Raw genomic sequence first — 20205 nt, 5'->3', positions numbered from 1 at the left:
GGTGGTATTAGTTCAGGTCAGAAACCACCAGATGGACTTTAAACAGGGTTGTTCAGATAGAACACAAAAATAATTTTTGTCTTGCATTCTTTGCACAAATTTTACCACTAAAGTGATTTTTTTTTTGTCCAAACAGCCAATGTACCGACTGCAAAGACACCCGCTCTAACTAGCTAGCAACATATGCAATGACTGTGTGTGCAAAGGATGCCTATACTGTGACATGGGTGACATTTCAGGTTATGACTGATCTCATAATTTAAGAATGGAGTAAGTCTACATCTTTCAATGACAGATTGTTCTCTTTTTCTTCGTATTGTCACATGTTCATGAACTGGAGTTATTAAGACTTGGGGGAAGAGCATAAAATATAGAGGATCTATTTTAGTAATTATGTTGTGATTAAACTATACTTCAGTCTCTCAAAGTGGTAATTGCTATGTTATTCTGCCAAGTATATTGTAATAGGTTTTCCATTTCTAATTTAATTTCAGACACTTTATGTGCAGCCAGACATATGTTTGTCTTGTTGTACAGCGGCATGCACAAATGTCAGTTAGACTAGAGGAGGAAAGGAGGACTATAACAGGAACCCAATGTTGGGTTTTCTCACTCAGACAACCCACAGGCACCTACCTCTGGGTCCTTCAGGCGATTAAGGTCAGGGTACAGGTAGAACTTGATGCCCGCTGAAGCACCCGGCAGTGTCACACCACGAATCAACAGCACGATGAGCATGATAAATGGGAACGTGGCTGTGATGTAGACCACCTGGGGAAGATCGCAGATACAGGAAAGCAAAGTCACACATGATGGAAATAAACTAAAAATATTTCATGAGAATATATGAGCTGGGCAATTACGTTGATGGTAATTTGTTATTTTACCAACTAGCTAATATCTTGGTGTCATTACGAAGAATTATATCTGATAAATGTGTGGAGTTATTCTTGAATCACGGAAAGAACTGACCACAGGCTGTCCCTTAAATCAATTGCAGTGTATCAGCGTCTGGAAACTGGTGACCACACTTGGCCTTGTAGGAGTGACTTTATTACCAGAGTTACAACTTGGAGCAACCAGAAAACATAAATCAAGCCAGACCGATCAATAGAGTGTGTTGAGGCTATAAAAAGAGTAGTCTGGGATTGATTGAGCTGCCTCAAGTCTCAGGGGGAGTTGTTGTTGTTGTGTAGCTCCAGTAGCAATTGTACACAGTCTGAAATGTTTTTTTCTTGAATGTTAAGATGTTAATCAGGTACATATATATATATATATTTATATACTATCATACATAACTGTATTCCTAAAATTATCTGACCATTACTCTCAAATTGATGAATAGTTGTTTGGAATTAGAGCTAAACCATAAAAAAAGCAAAGGTTGCTGTTATGTATTACAGTGTCAGCTCAAGAGCCTGCCAAAAAGTTTAGTTTTTAGGAAATCTTCAGAGTATAGACTATGAAACTCTGTGTTTGCATTAACTTGGATTCATGTAGTAGTAGAGCCAGGCCAAAGAATCTGAAGAAATGCAACAGCTAAGTGGAACCTGATGTTGCCCCGACAGTATTCTAGTCTTCCACATGAGAGCCACGTGTTTGTACAGTTAAAAGTCAGTTCTGCACAAGTCTTGCCCAAAAAATATATATTACATAATGGTGCAATTGTGTTATGATTGTTGTCTGTCTTTGACTATGGGATTATTCTATTTCTGTAATATTAAACAGAAAATAAGGGATTTAGACCCGCAACCTTGCAAGCACATGCATTTGCCACTTCCTTATCTCCCCGAGGCCTTCATAAAAACTTGTATTTTCCTGCAATCAGTTAGAACATAGCATTCTATTGTTCTCTTAGTCAGACCGCAGTGAAAAAAAAAAATCATATGAGCATCACCCTGTTATGGTTTCCAGCAGTCATTATGATACAGTTATGATAAAAGGGGACAAGTCAGTTCTTGCATTTTTTTTAAGGTCAGCAAGTTCATGAGGTATAACATTTTGTTCCAGTGCAAAACGTAATCAGTAATGAAAAAACAGCAAATACAATACAGGACAGTATAAGGTAACAGGCTTATTTACCTTGCCAGTGGACTTGACTCCCTTCCAGATGCAGAAGAAGCAGATGACCCAAACGAGCAGTAAACACAGAGCCAAGTCCCATTTGACAGGACCAATGTCTTCTATACCACTGGAGATACCCAGCACATTATGTCTGCAAGTAAAAGACAGACGTCTTTAAGCACGTGTGCTTTATGACATGGTGACAAAAAGCTAGAGATTAATTCATTAATTTGAAATTAATCACTGTTCTCTGTGTGGGGTTGGGTGTATAAACATCTATGTGTGAGCATCCATGTGTGTAATGACCATATTACTGATGTGTCAGCTACTTCCTGTGTCCTTTGGACAACTGAACAAGTTGTCTTTGGCAGGGACCACTAACCACACTGGCCGCTAAATATTTGAGAATATAAAACCTAAGAACCCTGCAGCTTTTGGTATTTGCCTGTTTTCCAAATGTGTCCAGGGGCCTTTATATCTTCTTTGACAAGTAAATTAAACAAGTTTCTTAATGTCAGCTTTGGCCGACAGAAAATGGTAGGCTACCGTCTAAATTGCAGAACACTACTAAAGATGTCAAAGATGTCAAACAAAATTTTTGTGGTTATGCAAGTGAGCATGTATGTGCGCTCTTATGTAACTTACTCCCAGAACTCGGTGACGGGGGAGGTGAAGTTGGCGTTGGCAGCCAGCCAAAGGGATTTGTTCTTGCGGTAGGTGTCCTCAATGCAGCTTTCGGTGTTCCATGTCTGTTTGCACTTGGCCCAGGGCAGCTCCGGCTGAAAACACTGAAATGCAAAAAAAAAAAAGCAGGAGTCATGTAAGAGTATACCCTAGCTATGGAATATGCTCACTTCTGATTTGCAGGCGGGTGTTTAATAAATAATAATAACAGCGATTACACTGTAGGCAGGATGAAGAGCAACAGAAGTAACATTTCTAACCTAATGCACACACTTTATTTGAGTCAGGTACGGTAGGCTTAGAAATTATTGATATGAATCTTGCATGTTTTGACCTGATAGACAAACATATATCAACACACACATTGGTCTTTATACTACTGGGTGCCGGGTATTAGGGCCACTAGAGACGGCAAACTTTAACCTGATACAACAGTTGTTTTAGCAGCTCAAGTAACTTATTTGTCATGACATTATTTATTCCATTAGTCACTCCTCCAGTAAATGATGAGTCTGTTTATTTATTCAGTATCCGTCAGCAGATATAAAGTTAATTTTTAGCCTTATATGAACAAAATTTTGCTGAGATCTCTTAGACAGATTGTTCACAGCCCTGAAATCACATGATCAAGATATAAACACTGACATTTCCTGTGTTTGATGACTTCCTTTTTCTTTCGTAGCAATATCTTACACTGCTTAAGTGTCTGCAACACAAATCTTCCAGCTAGCCGGTACATAAGGCCAAGAATCAGAACTCACACTGCCCTGATTAAAATAATTCAACATTGCTACAGTGTAAGTCATGCAAGATGGACTTTTTTATGGGATCAAAGCTTTTTTCTCCAAACCTACCTGGAACAGGTAGTAGACACCCCAGGCCAGGATGACAATGTAGTAGATATTCAGCAGGGACACGATCACTATGGAGGCATAACCAATACCTGTAAAGACAGAAAGATCATCGTGATGAGACTAAAAGATAACAAAAGTCCAGTGAAATGATGAAGAGAAGAGAAGCTTTTCTGGCAGAAGCAGAGATGGGACATGGAGACAAATTAGATACAAGTCATTAATCTCAGTTGTTTTCAGTCCTGTGGCCTGAATGAACCCTCTTCAGAATAATATGCAACTATTTTTGTATGAAAAAATAAACATCATCTGGCACTTGAACTTAAGACCTAATACAAGACACTGACATTTCATGTTCTTCCAGTGTGACAAGTGAATGATATTTTTAACTTCCTTCAAATGACCAACAGTTGTCACCATATACTGTAAGTCCCTGCAGTGTCTCCACATTTTGTGCAGGGGGAAAGGTTTTCAGTGCTGCATTGTGATTGGCCAGAAAAGAGGATGTAAGAGTAGTCAGTTCATAATGAAACAAGTGTCACGTTCCATGAAATGAGAAGCGATGCAGACAATGCTTTGTGGTTAAAAGTTAGCTGTAGATTCACTTTGTATCTTCACCATGAATTACCTATGTGATAATACACACATCTGATAAGTTATTAGTATATTTTTCTCACATGAAAAGCCCACAGGCTTTTAAACATCCTGTTTAACACTGCCCACCACCTTGTTCAAACACAGATTATTATTTTAAGGTGTGGTAAAAAAATCCAAAAGTTTCCACAGACCTCAGGCTAAATTACATATGGAAATGTGTATGAAATGATGCAGAGGACGTACAAAACACTACCATTTGATGCAATGGTGCAGGCATGAAAACTAATTGAAGAAAAAGAATAACAAAAACTTAGTAAAATTAAGATTTCTAACCTAGGGGACATGTGGTGTCAAGATTTGTGAGTTCAGTCTGCTTTCTATCACCCAACCTCTACTTCCTTAGTCTGCATATTTCGCTGTAAGAGGTGCTACTTCCTGTTCGGGTCATTTCTCTTTTTCTGTCATGCTGAGGTAACACATCATGTGCTTCTCATTTGCGCGGTAAAAACTGCTCTCGATCGAGGATATTTACTGTGACCAAACTGTGAATCTAAATTCATCCTTTAACAGTCCATGTTGATATTTTTCCCCATTAGAGCAATCATGTTTTAGTTTTTATAACCTTCAATTGTGTTGCCTTGCCTCAATTTCATTTGACATGTTTAGGAGACTGATGAGCTGACCTCAATTACATCAATACTGGCCTCGAGACAGAGCTGCTGGTAAACACAGGATCAAGGCTGAGTGTGTGTGTGTGTGTGTGTGTGTGTGTGTGTGTGTGTGTGTGTGTGTGTGTGTGTGTGTGTGTGTGTGTCTGGTATTTCTACTTCTCAAGGATATAAAGATAAGAAAATCCCCCAAAATGAGAACAGGTGTAGGAGTTGGGATTGGGGTCAAGATTTGAACATGGATTAGATTTTTAAGGTTCGAGAGTCACTGAAGGTCCTCGTAAGTGTATTAGTTCAACTCGTGTGTATGTGTATTATCAGTAAGTACACACAGCCAACAGAGGTCACTCATCCAAATTAATATCCTTCAACGTCATTGGCCATCTGTGTGTGTGTGTGTGTGTGTGTTGGTCTTGATGAACAGTCGGCATGAAATTGACAGAAAGTTCTTCAGCCTCATTCACCATCTGTGTATCTTTGTGTGTATGTGTGTGTGTGTAAATGTGCGTATGAACGTGTGAACTATTTCACCATCGCATCATGTCCTTTTAATCACTCAGCTAATTAGCAGCTGCCGACCATCTACATCTCTAAACACAGACACACACACACAGAGACACACTCAAACGCGCGGATCACATGGAACAGTGCTGATCAAACAAACAGATGCGTCCTCCTCCATGATGTCATTTCTTGTGCTCATCTGCTGACCTTGGCTGACCTCGCCGGGTCTGTTTACATTTATGTTTATAATAGTTTTGTTTAAACATACATAACCACGGCAAAGTTTTTTGTTTTGTTTTGTTTTTTTTTCATTTCACACCAACTGTACTTCCAAAATAAAGTTTCCTTATGAACTGCCAGAGGATTCAGAGTGAACTGTCTGTAATATTATAATGTCTTGGCAACATACTTTAACTGGCTGTTATTCATCTTATTAAAGAGGACATAACATGCACATTCCCTGGAATATCTTTGCATGATTTACAGTTAAAAAAAAACCTCTTACTTATTTAAAAAACGTACATATATTTATCTTATACTGGCTATTTATGCAGCCCCTCAGTTCAGCCTCTGTCTGCAACAGGCTGTTTTAGGTCCTGTCTCTTTAAGGCCCCCCTCCCGATGAGCCCACTATCTTCTGATTGGTTAGTTTCTAGAAACTTCTGTTTCTTGGCAGACTTCCTCTGGCTCCGGAGGCTACGTAAACAAACAGTAGGCGTAGGATTTTGCTTCTTTTTTCCCTATTCTTTACTCGAAATATAAACTAGTTCGAGCCAGAACGGAACAACCTTAGCAAACAACAGTAGTCTGTGGTCATGCGTGAACAATCTGACTTCAGTTTGATGGGGAAGTAGAGTTAACATTGCAAAGGAAGTGTTCAGAGCAGGTTGAAGTCCTGGCTCTTACATACATTAACCTCATGTTTTGGAACTTTGACCATGTTTAACATAGACATCCAACATTATAACAGTGTATAACAGTAACAGTGTCCCATTTAAATCAACTAAGTAATCAATACTATGCTGATTTTAATGGAAAACTCCATTAATGTAGGTGAAAACCATTACAATTGTTAAGCCAATTATAAATATGATTTTGGGGCTTAACGATTGATCGTGCCAAGTTGGACCAAGTCTGTTAAAATCTTGGGGGGTTGGTGTTGGTAGGTGGTTCGCTTCCCATCATTCTTACTAAGATTATTTTTTAACATTTATGACATTTATATAATTGGGACTACTGAAACTGTCTGAAAACAGCAAACGAAAAACTGCGATGATCTTTGAGTGAAATTGAATCAGTTACTTTATTATTCAGAGCAACAGTTTAGCTCAAGTTCTCATTTTAATGATGTTCACCTCTCTGCTATTGTATTTAACTCTTTTAAATTAAATGTCTTTTTATGATGTCTTGTGTCCCTTTTATGTCTCGTCTTAATGCCTTTTATGTTTTATGTAAAGCACTTCGAATTGCCTTGTTGATGAAAGATGATACTGTATACAATTAAACTTCCCTTTTCCTCTCTGCAGAGTTTATAGTTGTTGTTGCCCTTATCTCTCTGTCTGCCAAATATATAATTTTCTTCAGTTTCATTCCGTTTTTGCACAGAGATTGCAGCAAAATGTTGCCTGGCAAACCCGATTCTGTTTTGGTAAAGGGGACATGTGAGAATTTGTTTTCTCACAGGATTTCGGCCGTTGCTTAGTAACATAATTGCAATCACAGCCTACCTATCACCCAGTATGATTTCTCTGTATTTACTAAGTCATTCGATATGTTCTCCTTCCTCAACGCCAAGACTATTAAAAAAAAAACGGTGTATGTCGGTGGAAACGGTTGTTATGGGGTGTTGTCTTTCTTTAAGTATGTTCCCAGCTATAGAAAATCAGTTAAGCTGTGTTGAACGCTCGTCGCCATTTTTTTTCTTTGGGATGGATTCTGACACAAGAGGATGACGTTCGCTTTCTTAAACTCTGATTGGCTTGGTTGTTTTTTACGTGAGCACAACATCAGACCTATTTCAATACCCTGAAAAACAAGAGATGTGAAACAGGCTATGCCACGTGTATCTGTGCTCTTTCTCCTTCTCCTCCCTCGTTCTCATTTCAGTTCAGTTCTCTACTTGCACAAAAAAATATTTACACGTTTCTAAACCAGGTTTACACAGAGGTGTAAACAACAAATAATTTATGGAGGAATCTCTCTTTCTTCTACCTCCAACGTCTGAGTTTTCTCTCTCCCCCTTTATTTTCCTGATTCCTTTTTATTTTTCATTCTCTCCTTGTTTCCTCCACTCTGTCTTCCCTTCCTTCGCTCTTTTCTACTATCTCCATCTTTTCTTTCTCTCTCACATTCCTCCCCCTCCCTCTCTCCTCTATTCCTTTCCCCTCTCTCTCTCTCTCTCTCTCTCTTTCTTCATATCTGCCCCTTTCCTGTCTTTATCAATCTATCTCTCCGCTCCTCAGATCTCACTGCTCTGCTTCTTTTCTTTCTCTCTCTCTCTCTCTTTCTCTCTCTCTCTCTCTGTCTCTCTGATGTGTTGCGCGCTGTTGCCGTAGCAACGAGTGATTCAGGACACTCTGTACACCGTCTCGGGGCACATGTTTGTGTGTATGTGCGAGTGTGTGCGAGACAGCGGGGAGGATAATGTGTCCGAAAGGAAGAAAGAAGGTGTGTATGTGAAAGTGAGAATAGCAGCAGAAGTAAATAATTAAATCCAGATAATGAAACAACAAACAGTCATGACGATAAAATTACTGAACTGAATTTATAAACGTCAGGTAGAATTACAGAGGTTTGTGTGTGTTTGCTTAAGACGAACTGTCAGTATGAATAATAAAAAGAAAATACTGAAAAATTCCCACTCGGAGCAGATGTAGACAGTGATGAATACATTAACCTTATTCAGCTGGTGGCGAACAGGAGGAGAGGGGGAGGTGAGAGAAACGAAGAAAAAGAAGTGGAGAAGATTAGGAGGGATGAGAGGGAAGGAAATATGACGGAAGAAGAGGACAAAAAGACTGAAGATACGTAGAGAAGAGGAGCAGGGATGGGCAAAACAAACGAAAAAAATGTTTGGATTTGATACCAGAAGCAACGTCAGGGAAGGTATCTAAAAAATCTGAATGTGCTTCCTTGGAAGAAAGAAGGTTTTCATAGGAGAGGAGGTGAGAAGTAGAGAAGGTTAAAGCAGAATAGAGGCCACAGTGTGTTGGTGTACCAGTGCGAGCTTGGTTGCCTGGTAACGGTTGCAGGGTAAAGTCTCAGCAGTGTGATTGGAGGAGAGTCTGGTGTGACTCAGCCTTATGTTGCACAGCCATTCCTCTGTGAAAAACAACAGAGGCCTGGAAAAAAAATTAAACCCAGCAGTTGGACAGTAAAGGCTGGAGACACCGCGCTCTGTGCTCGCCATTTAAATCAGTGAGATGTTACCAGGCCGGGGCAAGAGACGACAATCGGGTCAGTCAACTATTAAACTCCGTTTGCTGTATTTGCAGTGAAGTGTGTACTGTTAACAACATGATAAGCATCATTTTTATGTCCATACAATACGTTTATTTTATAATGTGACCAAACTTCACCCAGGCTTTATTATATTTACACTCTAAGATAGACAAAATTTTCCACAAGAGCAGATTCTAGACATGTAAAGTCTTTATCAGTCTTATCAAGCATGTCCATAGCTATTTGTGTGTATGTGTGTGTGTGTGCGTGTGTGTGAGACACTGTCTCCATAGTGTTAAATGAGGGGTTTCCAACAGTAGAATCTTAAGAGCCCCCATGAGACAAGACCCACCTGGGAGACTGTTGATGAGGGTGAATACTCCATCCACCCACGATCTTCACATCCATCCTTTTTACTGCTCTATACCACCATTCATGTTGTGGCTGACATAATGTTTGCCCCAACAGGTAAGTACTAATGCTATCTAACAGAGTCAATTCAATTGGTGAGGGTCTACATACCAGTAAAGATGGGGCAGAGCTTCTCCCAGCAGGTGATGCCACCCTCTGACGTGAACTGACCCAGGGCGACCTCCAGGAAGAAGACTGGCAGACCTCCGCCAAACAGGAAAATGAAGTAGGGGATGAGAAATGCACCTAAGTGGAGGGAAGGAAGAATTGAGTGACAGCTGCAGGGATGTGAAAACATAGTAAGCATGAATTCAAAGCAGGGCAATGTGAAAAAACAGAACATATCTGAAAAGCAAGTCTACCATATGTAAGTGAATAATTGTAGCATTTTAAAGGCTTACCTCCACCATTCTTATAGCAGAGGTACGGGAAACGCCAGACATTCCCTAAACCAACAAAGCCGCCGGCCACAGACAGAACAAAGTCCAGCTTGCTGGCCCACTTCTCCCGCTGGGGGTGTTTACCCTCCGCCTCATCTTCAGGCCGGGTGCCAGGGCTCTTACCAGGAGACGGCTTCAGAGTGTCCTTATGGAAATCCTTCAGGCACTGAAGTTTCTCTTTTTGAGCCATTCTGTAGAAACAGGAAACAGACAAAGAATCCAGTCAGAAGTGGTCTGAAATGAATCCTCCTTTGAAGTGTTATGTGAAGCTTTCAGTGTTTCAGCATTTCACATAAACCTCGAGAGAACCAAACAGCTCTGTTCAATATATTACAAGATAAGTAGATTTTCAGACTTTAACAGAACCACATGACGGTGGCTGGCTACATGCCAAAGTGTCTGCTCGAACAACACAGTGGCAACAACCCAGAATCTTCAAGCACCTGGCCTGTGGCTGGTGGTAATAGTTTCTCAGTCAGGCTTAACCAACTTAAATCTTTGATCACTTAAATCAGTGATTGAACTCTTGTTGAAAGAGGAGAGGAAACAAAGCCTTTATAAAGGCTCTTTGGGAAAAATACTAGGAGCTTCACTTTGGAAATTAAGTGTTCAAGTAATTCAGAAACGAGAAATATATGACCTGCTGTCGCTTCCAGCCATCTGATTGTCAGCCTGAGCTGAAATTCAAATATAATAATTATTGGTTTAGTGTGAGGCTAAACCAGGTGCGCAGGATCAGCCAAGCCTTCAGGTCCTCTGAAGGAAACACCTACATTGGCCACAGTTAACCATTTAGCTACACTTAAATGGGTTCCTCATTGAGATACAGACAGCATCTGTTGATGATTTTTTGTTATACCGTCACATTTTATAATCTACCCTTTAAGACATCAATTACATTAAGTAGTCTGAAGGGCGATGGGTTAAAGAGGAGTCTTTTTTGGCTTGGTTTCTTGAACTGTCTTGTTTTACACCAGCAAAGTTTGAGTGTAAAATTGGCAACAAACATAGAGAGATAAATTAGGCTTCCCTTAATCATGTAAACTGTTTGTGCACACCATCATTACCGAACCACAAAGCTATTTTCTTGGCTACACGGGTGTGGTACTTGTTGCCAAAGCAAGTGAACATATCTTGTAATGATACCCATTAACATTCGGTTTCATTATATTACATATCTGATTATATCAACATTCTCAGGGCTAACACTGACTGTGAAACGTAACCGGAGGTATCATTTTATCTTAAACTAACTTCATTTATACTCATGGTTTGGTTTGGTTCATACTGCACTAGAAAAACTTAATTGGTTGATTTTTTTTTGTATTTGGCTCATTTATGTTTTTATTACTCAGGAAAATAGCTTTTAATCAAAATTCATAATTCATGTGTAGCAAGCAACTGTAATTCTGCCAGGCTAGATAGTTTGGCAGCAGAGAGAAGTCCAACCAAATGAGTCTCCAGTCTATTTGCTTAGTTGACTCTCAGCTCATGTTACTCTTAAGTGCTTTCCAAGGAAATGCTACTTATCAGATGACAGCAGTCAGAAGCCCATACACTCTTGGTGTTTTGGTTGTTGGTTGTCTTGGAAGAGGACTGAAGCTGACTTTTTCAGGTGTGGTCATTGTGATCTGCCCAAATAAACTAAACTAAAGAAGGGACACAGAGCAGTGATACTGAGTAGAAGTCAAAATATGCCAATGGATCAGGGTTGGGGTCCAATAGTCGGTTCCATTTTGGATGCAATTCAAAGTCTGATATTTTAATCGGAGAGTCGAACAGATCTTTCATCAAATCTTTTCTTTATTAGCCAAGTACACCTGCTAAGCTCCCCGACCACCAGCACCCCTACACATTAACCCTTGATTTTCTATTTCCATGTTATATAACGGGCTATATTGAGGCAAATAAAATACATTACTAGACTTGTGTTTGTTAGGTGTGTTTGTATATACAGTACGTGTAAGAAATTCCAATGGAGAGATTAAACAAAAAACAAAGTACGATACTCCTGCTCTTCGTCCTCCCTCCCTCCCTCATTAAAACTATTAAATGACACCCGGAATGGCTGGACGTCTAGCCAGGCCAGTGACACAACCAGAGCTGTAAATTTCCACCTGGCAGCGGCAACGAGAGAGAGAGAGAGACGGGCATACTTAGTAGTCAGCAGATGTCTGTCACTGTGGAAAATGTCATGTCTTTATCTCTTTCCATCTGCCAGGCTGCTGTGCACTCAGCTTCTCTCTCTTTGTCTCCCTCATTCTTTCATTCTCTATCTTACTTTCTGTACAATATTTACACTGGGCAGGATCAAGGACATGACTACATTTTAGATAAATCCCCTAAGGCCTTCCCCTTTGCTGCCTACAGATACACACATTTTGTTTAACAATTCGTAGTTTCCAAAATCCTGTCTTTACTATGAACATATTCCAGACAGAAAAGCAAATTTTCCTTGAAAACATGAAGAAACAGTGAAAAAAAGGATTAAATACAGCAAGAGAATATTTCCATTGAAATTTGCTCATATGGAGCCACCGAATACAGAATTTGCATTATTATTGACCCATTTGTGCATCCCAGGTTCCCTCAAACAAGTTAATGATCTCACAAACACACGCATTTCACTTCAAGACTAACTTCCTTAACAGTTAATTAATAACACTGACAGGAAACTGAAAACACTCCCTTTGTGTGTACTTATGTGTGTGTGTGTGTGTGTGTGTGTGTGTGTGTGTGTGTGTGTGTGTGTGTGTGTATGTGTGTGTGTGTGTGTGTGTGTGTGTGTGTGTGTGTGTGTGTGTGTGCATGTGTATCAGTGTCAGTGTGTTGAAGTATTTCCCGCTTGGAGAGACAATGGACTCCATTACGTCTGTGATAAACTGTTAACAGCAGTAGATAGTAATGGCCATGTGTGATAGTGATATTACTTCCGACATAGAATTGGACTGACATACTAATGTGAATAACAATGCCAGCTAGAATGTATGAGACATATGGGGAACTTGTTGAACACTGCCTTGCCACTGTCTTTGACCACTGAGAGACTGGTGGTAATCTATAACCTTATGTTCCAGGATCTTAATCAAGTATACTTTCAGAAAAGCATCAACTTTAGGCACAAACTGTGTTTGCTCATTTAAAAAAGTAATCTGACTTCAGATGGGCTCAAATGTGATTATTATGTTTTGGTTCATTTGGGTACAGAATCAACAAACTGGATTAGCACCTCTATAGAGTCGAGTGTCATTAGCAAATAAATACAAGTCAGAAAACAATTCACAGTCTTTGTGAATGATTACCTGCAGTGGTAACACGTAAAGACTGAAAAGTAGAGGACCCAGAATTGAGCCTTGTGGCACTCCGTGGAAGCTCTGTTACCCTGTATGACAGTTACTATTGAAATAAAATTAAAAATTGTATACCATGTAAATAAGCCTGTAACAACGTAACAATAGACAAAAAAATAACTTTCACCTAATTCCTTATCCCTTTATCTCTAAGGAAAACCATCAAATACAGAGCAAACAATGTATCTTAAAAGGTTTATCTCCAATACTTTTACATAGAGCTCATAGAGTGGTTTTGCTGTTTTGCTTTTACAGTTGTGTTACTCTCTATTCTATAAAAAATAGAATAGACAGTTTAGACAAAGGGCTACTATCCTCCTCTTTGTAACAACAAAGAGTCTAATATAAGAACTGGGCATGCAGTCCTTTTTACATTCTTAAAAAATATTCATTGCAGGCCTTCAATTCGAAACCTAAACCAAATCCAAATCCATAATGGTGTCACCCTGTGCAATCAAAAAAAATGCTTTCTATGGCTGATATACTTACCGCTGTCAATACATACACGACAAGCAGCGGAAATGAGTTTCCTTTACAGGGTGGCTGGGCTCATCCAAGAGAAGCTCAGACATGTGGAGCAAAACTGCCGCTTATTCACTTTAAAAGGAGTCAGTTGAGGTGGATTGGGGATCTGATTAGGATGCTGGCTAACTTGCTGGAGGGATTACATGTCCCATCTGGCCTGGGCTATGAGCTACCTTGATTAATTTGCTGCCTGAGCACAGATAAATGGTTGAAAAAGGATGGAACTGAGTGGTGTGCATAAGTAGCAGTAGCTATGATGACTGATCAGTGAAAGAGTGCCACCTAGAGAAGCTCTAACAAAAAAACTCAAAGATGTCACCATACTGTTTAAAAGTCTGATTATTAGACAAGGGATTGGTGGATTCCTGTTCCAAGTAAAGAGTCTTCAGTAAGTCAGGAGGGAGTGAAAGTCATACTGGTATGAATTCTCAGATGTCAGAGGAGATATATTAGCAGGAAATGTTGTTGTTGCGCAGTTGCCTACAAGATCTCCAGAGAGCAAGACTGGCCGTGGGAACTGCAATGAACTGTGGGACGATTTAAAGCTCAGGCCAAAAGCTTGGTGTAAAACATAGAGACTCATTGTCTGGTGTTTTGTGTGTGTGTGTGTGATCCCTAGGCCCAGACTCTGGACTTGCATATAGTCACTTCAGAACCCAGCCAGCACCACACACACACTTACTTCACTTCCTAACCACTTACATAACACACTATCCTATTTTAAGACCATGTACATTTCCACTGGACTGGCCGCCTATTAAATCCACTCCTGTCCCCCCTCCTCCTCTGCTCCACATTACTTTCACTCCTTTTCATCAGCCTCCTTCTCCTCCACTTCCAATCTCCTTCTTTCCCTCTTTTTCTATTTTTAATTAAATTACATGTCTAATTATATGTTTCAATGTTGCAAATAGGCTATTTAGGCCATTAGTTTATAAACAGTGATTGGCCTTGTTGGATTTTTGTCTTAGGGGTTGTAAATGCAATTATTCTTCTCATCCTCTCCAGCACTTGTTCAGTTCTCCAGGCATTTCCTTCATCCCCTCTATCATCTCGTTTGGAGCCAGAACCTTCCAATTAAGGAGTGCGGGGTGTTGCCTTTCACGTTAAGGAAACACGTCCTGCTACCTCAGAACGGCGCAAACGCTAGCTAACTGGGAAGTAAGCTAGTACCGAGCAGTGCACACCTGGGCTAACGATAGCTACTTTAGCTAAATTGTGCTAACAGGACAGGTATCAAGTAACATTAAACCTAACAAGATTTTGCGACTCAGTGCAAGTCCTTGAGCCAGGGAGAGCAGCAGTTGAGCCAGCTGTTAATCACAGCTGTCAATCAACACCCGGACGGCAGACATCAAAGCGACTATAAGTCTTCAAATCTTATTAACGGAGCAGTAATGATCACTTGTTAGAGGACCAAAATGTAGCAACTGAGATAACAAAGACTCAGTATTTCGAGAGAGAAGTTGACATTTTTAAAATGGGAGTCTACTGGAGCCAGCATATAGCGGCATTGCACATTAAGATGTTTCCGCATTGGCTTTAGCCTCAAGCCATGGTAGTCGCCGCTTGGTCTCCTCTTCCCTTTTCTTCTCCTTTTCTTCTTATGTCACTTATCTTTTAATCAGCTCCTTCTCCTCACGCTTCTTCCCACTCATCCTCCTCCCATCTCCTTGACACTTCTATCTCAGTTGCTCCTTCTTCTCTTCATCCTCTTGTTTTTCCTCCTCTCTTTTACATTCCCCATTCATTTGTCCCTTCTGTTCCTCCTATTGCCTCACTCTCATTTTATCCCTTCTCTCACTTTCATTTTAGAGAAATAGAAAGACAGAAGTTCTCATGTGAAAAAGATGGGGAAAGAACAGGAGGCAGAGAAAAGGGAATAGAAATAAAGGGAAGAAATGGGTGAAACAGAAGGTGAAAGAAAGAGCTGTTAAAAGTTAGCCGAGAGAGAGAAAGTGAAAAAGACGGGGAGGTAAAGGGGAGGCAAAAACGAAGAAGCGATAGGTATGCAGTTACTAGAAATTAAATGAGTCACAGAAAGTGAGAGAGCGTGAGAGTCAGAAAGAAAAGAAAGCCACAGACTAATAGAGATGAAAATAGATTCAACTGATACAGATAAAAAAGAAACCGAGCAAGATTAGAGGAAGCACAGAGCGACTGAGGAAAACATTGATTGTAAGAAAGAGTATCAGAAGAATGAATGTGCACGTCAGAGACAGAGAGAAAAACTGTCCGAAAGAGATAACAGGAAGTTTAAAAAGTTAAAGAAAAACAGAAAGATGCATTCCTTTCAGTCTTATCTAACTAGAGTCAACAGTCACTATTGATTCTTCCTAAGTTTTTGTGTTGTGCATTCTTGCTCCACTTCACCTCCATTATTACAGGTTACAGCAAGTCAATAGGCTTTGCTCCTGTTTACCTAAAGTGCCATTCATCTCACAATCAAACACTCCAGACATTCACACTCTAGACTGTGTCCAAATATGACTACTATTTCTTTTAATTAATATATTTATCTGTAACCAATATATAGTATAAGTTTCACTCTCAGATCTAAACTTTTCAAAAACCTCTACTACACTGACAGCAGTACAACATGGAGGTTATTTTAGTAATTCAGAAAAGGCCTGCGCTGATTGAGATCCCTGTTCTCATTCTGAGTAAGTCAGTTTAGTGCTAAGCTGCGGTTTTATCATTTTAACCCTGCATTCATGTCATATCAGATATGTAGGGCTTGCAAACTGCTAACTTGGAAATTTCACAAGAACTCTACAGAGGAAGATCACAAAATAAGGGGATGTTTTTTGCCAGTAAGTCTGAGTCATGAGATTAAAAATAATAATAATAAAACAAGAGAAGAAATTTTGGAGATGGCACTCAGCCTCCTTTTTGTATAGTTTACCCTTTCTGTTGCTAGAGGGAGCCAATGAAGAGAACGGAGAGTTGTCAGGCTTGTGATCTCAGTCTTGGCAGTTAAGCATCGCAACATACATTGTTATAACAGAAGTTCATGATTATTACACTACATCGCATAAAAATCGCATGGCTTCATGTTTTTTTAAACCTGGTATAACAGACTGGCTACAAGGGGGTAGAAGAAAGAAGCTGTATACACGACACTGGCATATTATCATTGCCACAAGCACATAACTTGAAGCCTGACGAGACAGATTCTCACGTGATCTTGTGATATCGCGAATCCGGCTGACTCGCAAAATAAGCAGCGTCGAATCAATAGCTGATATCAAATAAGTAAAAGACTTCTGTGAAGGCTGCTCTCATGATTCCTCGCTCATGGCTCCTCAGAGAGCCCTCCTCGCTCCTCAATCTTCGCTCCTCAGAGCAGAAATAGAACGACTTCCAGGTCAAGCGAGGATCGAGGAGCGAGGAAATAGGCTATCAAATAAGAGACTTGAGATGTACCCCGTGTCTGTGTTTCACTGAAGGCAGGGATCCACGGTAAAACCCGGAGCGGACTTTTGAATCGTCTTATCCTTATTCACCATAAAGCACATGACTCCTCCTTTTTTCTTTCCAGAGTCTTCTGTCACTGTCCAGTATTCCAGGTTTTAGCCGAGTTTCGATGAATCAAAGGATATTACAGTTCCTGATATCCGGTTGGAAACCGATGCGAGCACAGAGGTTGTCCAATTATCCAACATCTGTACATTGGTTAGCAGGATGCTTGAGATGCAGAGATAGAAGCAATGATGGTCTTGCTTGTTTATGTGGTCGGGATTGTAGCTGGTGTTTATCCACCTCCACCTTTTTCCCCGATGTTTACTCTGATGTTTACATTTGAAAACCTCAACCAGCCAGGTAACAGAGTCAGCAGGAGAGTTTACAAAGTGGTGAGATGACCGTTCCCCTATCCTGATGAGTGACTCGTAGTCATATGTTATCATTCTGCAATATTATTCACAAAAACAACAACTAATATTGTAAAAATAAACATAAAGAGCATATGTTCGCATAATTTTAGAAGAGTTAGCAGAGAAGTGACTGGATAAGTCCTTGCCCTCTACAAGTAGAATGATCTAGATGATCAACCAAAGGCGAAAATTAGCCATAAATACTAGAAGAGTTATGTATTACTCTCCTTTAGAATAAACCAATATAAATATTTACAATGTGAAAAATAATTTTCTTTTGTCTAAAAGAAGTAGAAATCTTTCTGACAAAAAAAAGAAATCTCCACCCAAGGTCCACCCACTTGCTTGTCAGTTGTCATGGAACTGTAGATGTTCAAACTTTCCATTCTGAGCACCTCTGGGATTTCTCATCCATGTTGATTAAAAGTTGAGCTTGTCAGTTCATTCCTGACCTCGGAAACAGCAGCCGACAAAACAATCTCAACCCAAGGTTCACCCACCCGCTTGGTTCTGGAGCTTTGTGACATTTCACACAGTCTTCATCGGTTGTCATGGAATTGTAGATGTTCAAACTTTCCAAGTTACCTACCGATAACATATGACCCATTCAAAAAATAATTATATTACTTTACTTATTACTCAGCAGCAAAAGTAACGCATTATATTACTTCTTTACTTTCATTACTCAGGCATCAACTCCGTCAAAGTTAAACAACTCAAAATCCTCCACACACACACACACTGCATCTTTTTTGTATTTAACATGTAGAAAAAGAGTGAGAGTGACAGTCAGGTGACTCTTGAACGTAGGTGTACCTGTGGCTAACGTTAACAAGCCAGCTAAGCTACAAACACAACTTTGGAATTAGCGCGAGTCACATTTCTCCTCCTCCTCCAGAGCATCTGTCAGCTGACGGCAGAGACCACTCTGATATCAACACTCCATTAATCCTGGTAAGACAGCGAGCATGCCGACCGCCCGAGTGTAGACATAACAGAGCATTACTGGGATTAGTAACCATAATATAATTACTGAATTTCAAACTGTAATCCCTTACACTATTCGTTACTGAAAGAAGTAATAACATTACTGTAACTCATTACAAGTAATGCAAGATAGGTAAATGAAATCTTTCAAAAACCTCCGACCACAATTAACTGTTCAAACTACAACTACAAGCTCCAATGACATTAAAGACACTGTGTACTAATGTGAGTGTATGTGGGTCAGTGGTTCATGCTGGTTAAAATGTACAAGAGCAATGAAGGTCCAGAGCTGAAGTCAAGGACACACCATCAGAAAAGTTACACAGCAGCTCCTGCAGCGTAACTGGGTGATATCTTTATTCACTGTATCACCACTCCCTCTCTCTCACTCTCTCTCTCGTTCTCAGTTTTCATTTGCAGAAAAATACTCTGAGAATGTCGTCGCGCCTGTGGCTGAGATTTCACCAACACACATACAGACATGTTCCACTAACCTCAGGTTACTTACTCAATAAATGATTTAACAGCAAACAAGCCTGCAGCTAATATATCAGCTTCCACTGCTGGTTTGACAGACTGACAGAAAAACAAGCAGCCATCACTCAACTTGTAAAAAGTTACAATACACTTTTAAGGCTGCGACTAACGATTATGTTCATTATCAATTAATCTGTTGAATTTTTTCTCAATGAATTGATCAGTCGTTTTGTCTATAAAATAATAAAATGGTGAAAAGTGTTGATCACTGTTTCCTAAAGCCAAAGATCCAACCTAGAATGTCTTGTCTCATCCAACAACCCAAAGATATTCAGTTTACTATCACAGGAGACTAAAGAAACTAAAAAAATATTCACATTTAAGAAGCTGGAACCAGAGAATTTGGGTTTTCTTTTTTAAAAAAATGACTCAGATGATTCATAAATTACCAAAATAGTTGGCAATTAAGTGTCTGTTGACCTTTGCAGCTCTATACATTTTCACTTGAATAAATATAAATAAACACTACAGTTATCCAATCTATTCAGTCCATGGAAGCTGTTGGATCTGCATTTTATGTGTTCAGGTGATGCATTTATTACCTCATAATGGGATGAAGAACTAGGAACTTGGCATGAGTAATAACTGGCTGAACAGCAAGTGAAAGTGCGCCACCCACAGAAGCTAAAACTCCATCCAAAAAGAAATCAAAGGACTCAGTTTGATTGACAGGTTACTTTTTAAGTGCATCGCAGACACAAATCATCATGAGCCGAGCACCAAAGATGCAGACAAACTTCAACAAATAAATTGAGGATTACTACCAGTAATCTTGGATTATGAAACCTTTGAGTGCATCAGAGTGGTTTGAGGTGTTAAAACGGTTGCGATTCATTCGTCAAACTCTTCCGTTCCATTCCAATCAACCAGCTCATGTGTGTCAAGTCGCAAACACAACAGTCATCCAAGCCCAGGTTTTACCACAGATATGCAGTTCAGATAGCAGTGGTGAGATTGTGAGCTCACAGTGACCGATTTAACAAGTTGTCACACATCAGCTCAACGATGACTCTACAGCAGCCAAGATTAGATTAAACTCAAGGCCAGGAGATCAGAAAGATTGGACTTGTATACCAATTTATTGGCCAGTCGGTGTCACCTAGATCTGAAAAAAAGGAGGTTCCTCCCCAACTGACACTTCGATGTTACGCGCTCTGTTTTTTTCCACGTCATTCTACATTTTGCTTAAGTGTTGTTCATCAACAAGAACAAGAGTTTCTTTGTCCCATAATGGTCTAAATTATGTTTGGGGTGTCTTTTTCCATCCTGAA

The 20205-nt window shown here is 39.8% G+C and overlaps 1 protein-coding gene across 1 annotated transcript in view; it reads right to left on the bottom strand.

Moving 5' to 3' along the window:
- The window catches only part of LOC121889328 (sodium- and chloride-dependent taurine transporter-like), a 36811-nt gene that overhangs the window by 14402 nt on the left and 2204 nt on the right, over window positions 1-20205 (bottom strand). The window contains exons 2-7 of the mRNA XM_042401197.1: window positions 9622-9851; window positions 9332-9466; window positions 3603-3691; window positions 2710-2852; window positions 2083-2215; window positions 637-771 (exon numbers count right to left, since the gene is read on the bottom strand). Of these exons, the coding sequence (XP_042257131.1) occupies window positions 637-771; window positions 2083-2215; window positions 2710-2852; window positions 3603-3691; window positions 9332-9466; window positions 9622-9850 (864 nt within the window). The 5' untranslated portion in view covers window position 9851. The remainder of the gene's footprint in view (window positions 1-636; window positions 772-2082; window positions 2216-2709; window positions 2853-3602; window positions 3692-9331; window positions 9467-9621; window positions 9852-20205) is intronic.

The sequence above is a fragment of the Thunnus maccoyii genome, chromosome 3, assembly GCF_910596095.1.
Source record: "Thunnus maccoyii chromosome 3, fThuMac1.1, whole genome shotgun sequence".
NCBI lineage: Eukaryota > Metazoa > Chordata > Actinopteri > Scombriformes > Scombridae > Thunnus > Thunnus maccoyii.
Note: the sequence above shows the minus strand (reverse complement) of the source record. Positions and strands in the feature narration are given on the sequence as shown.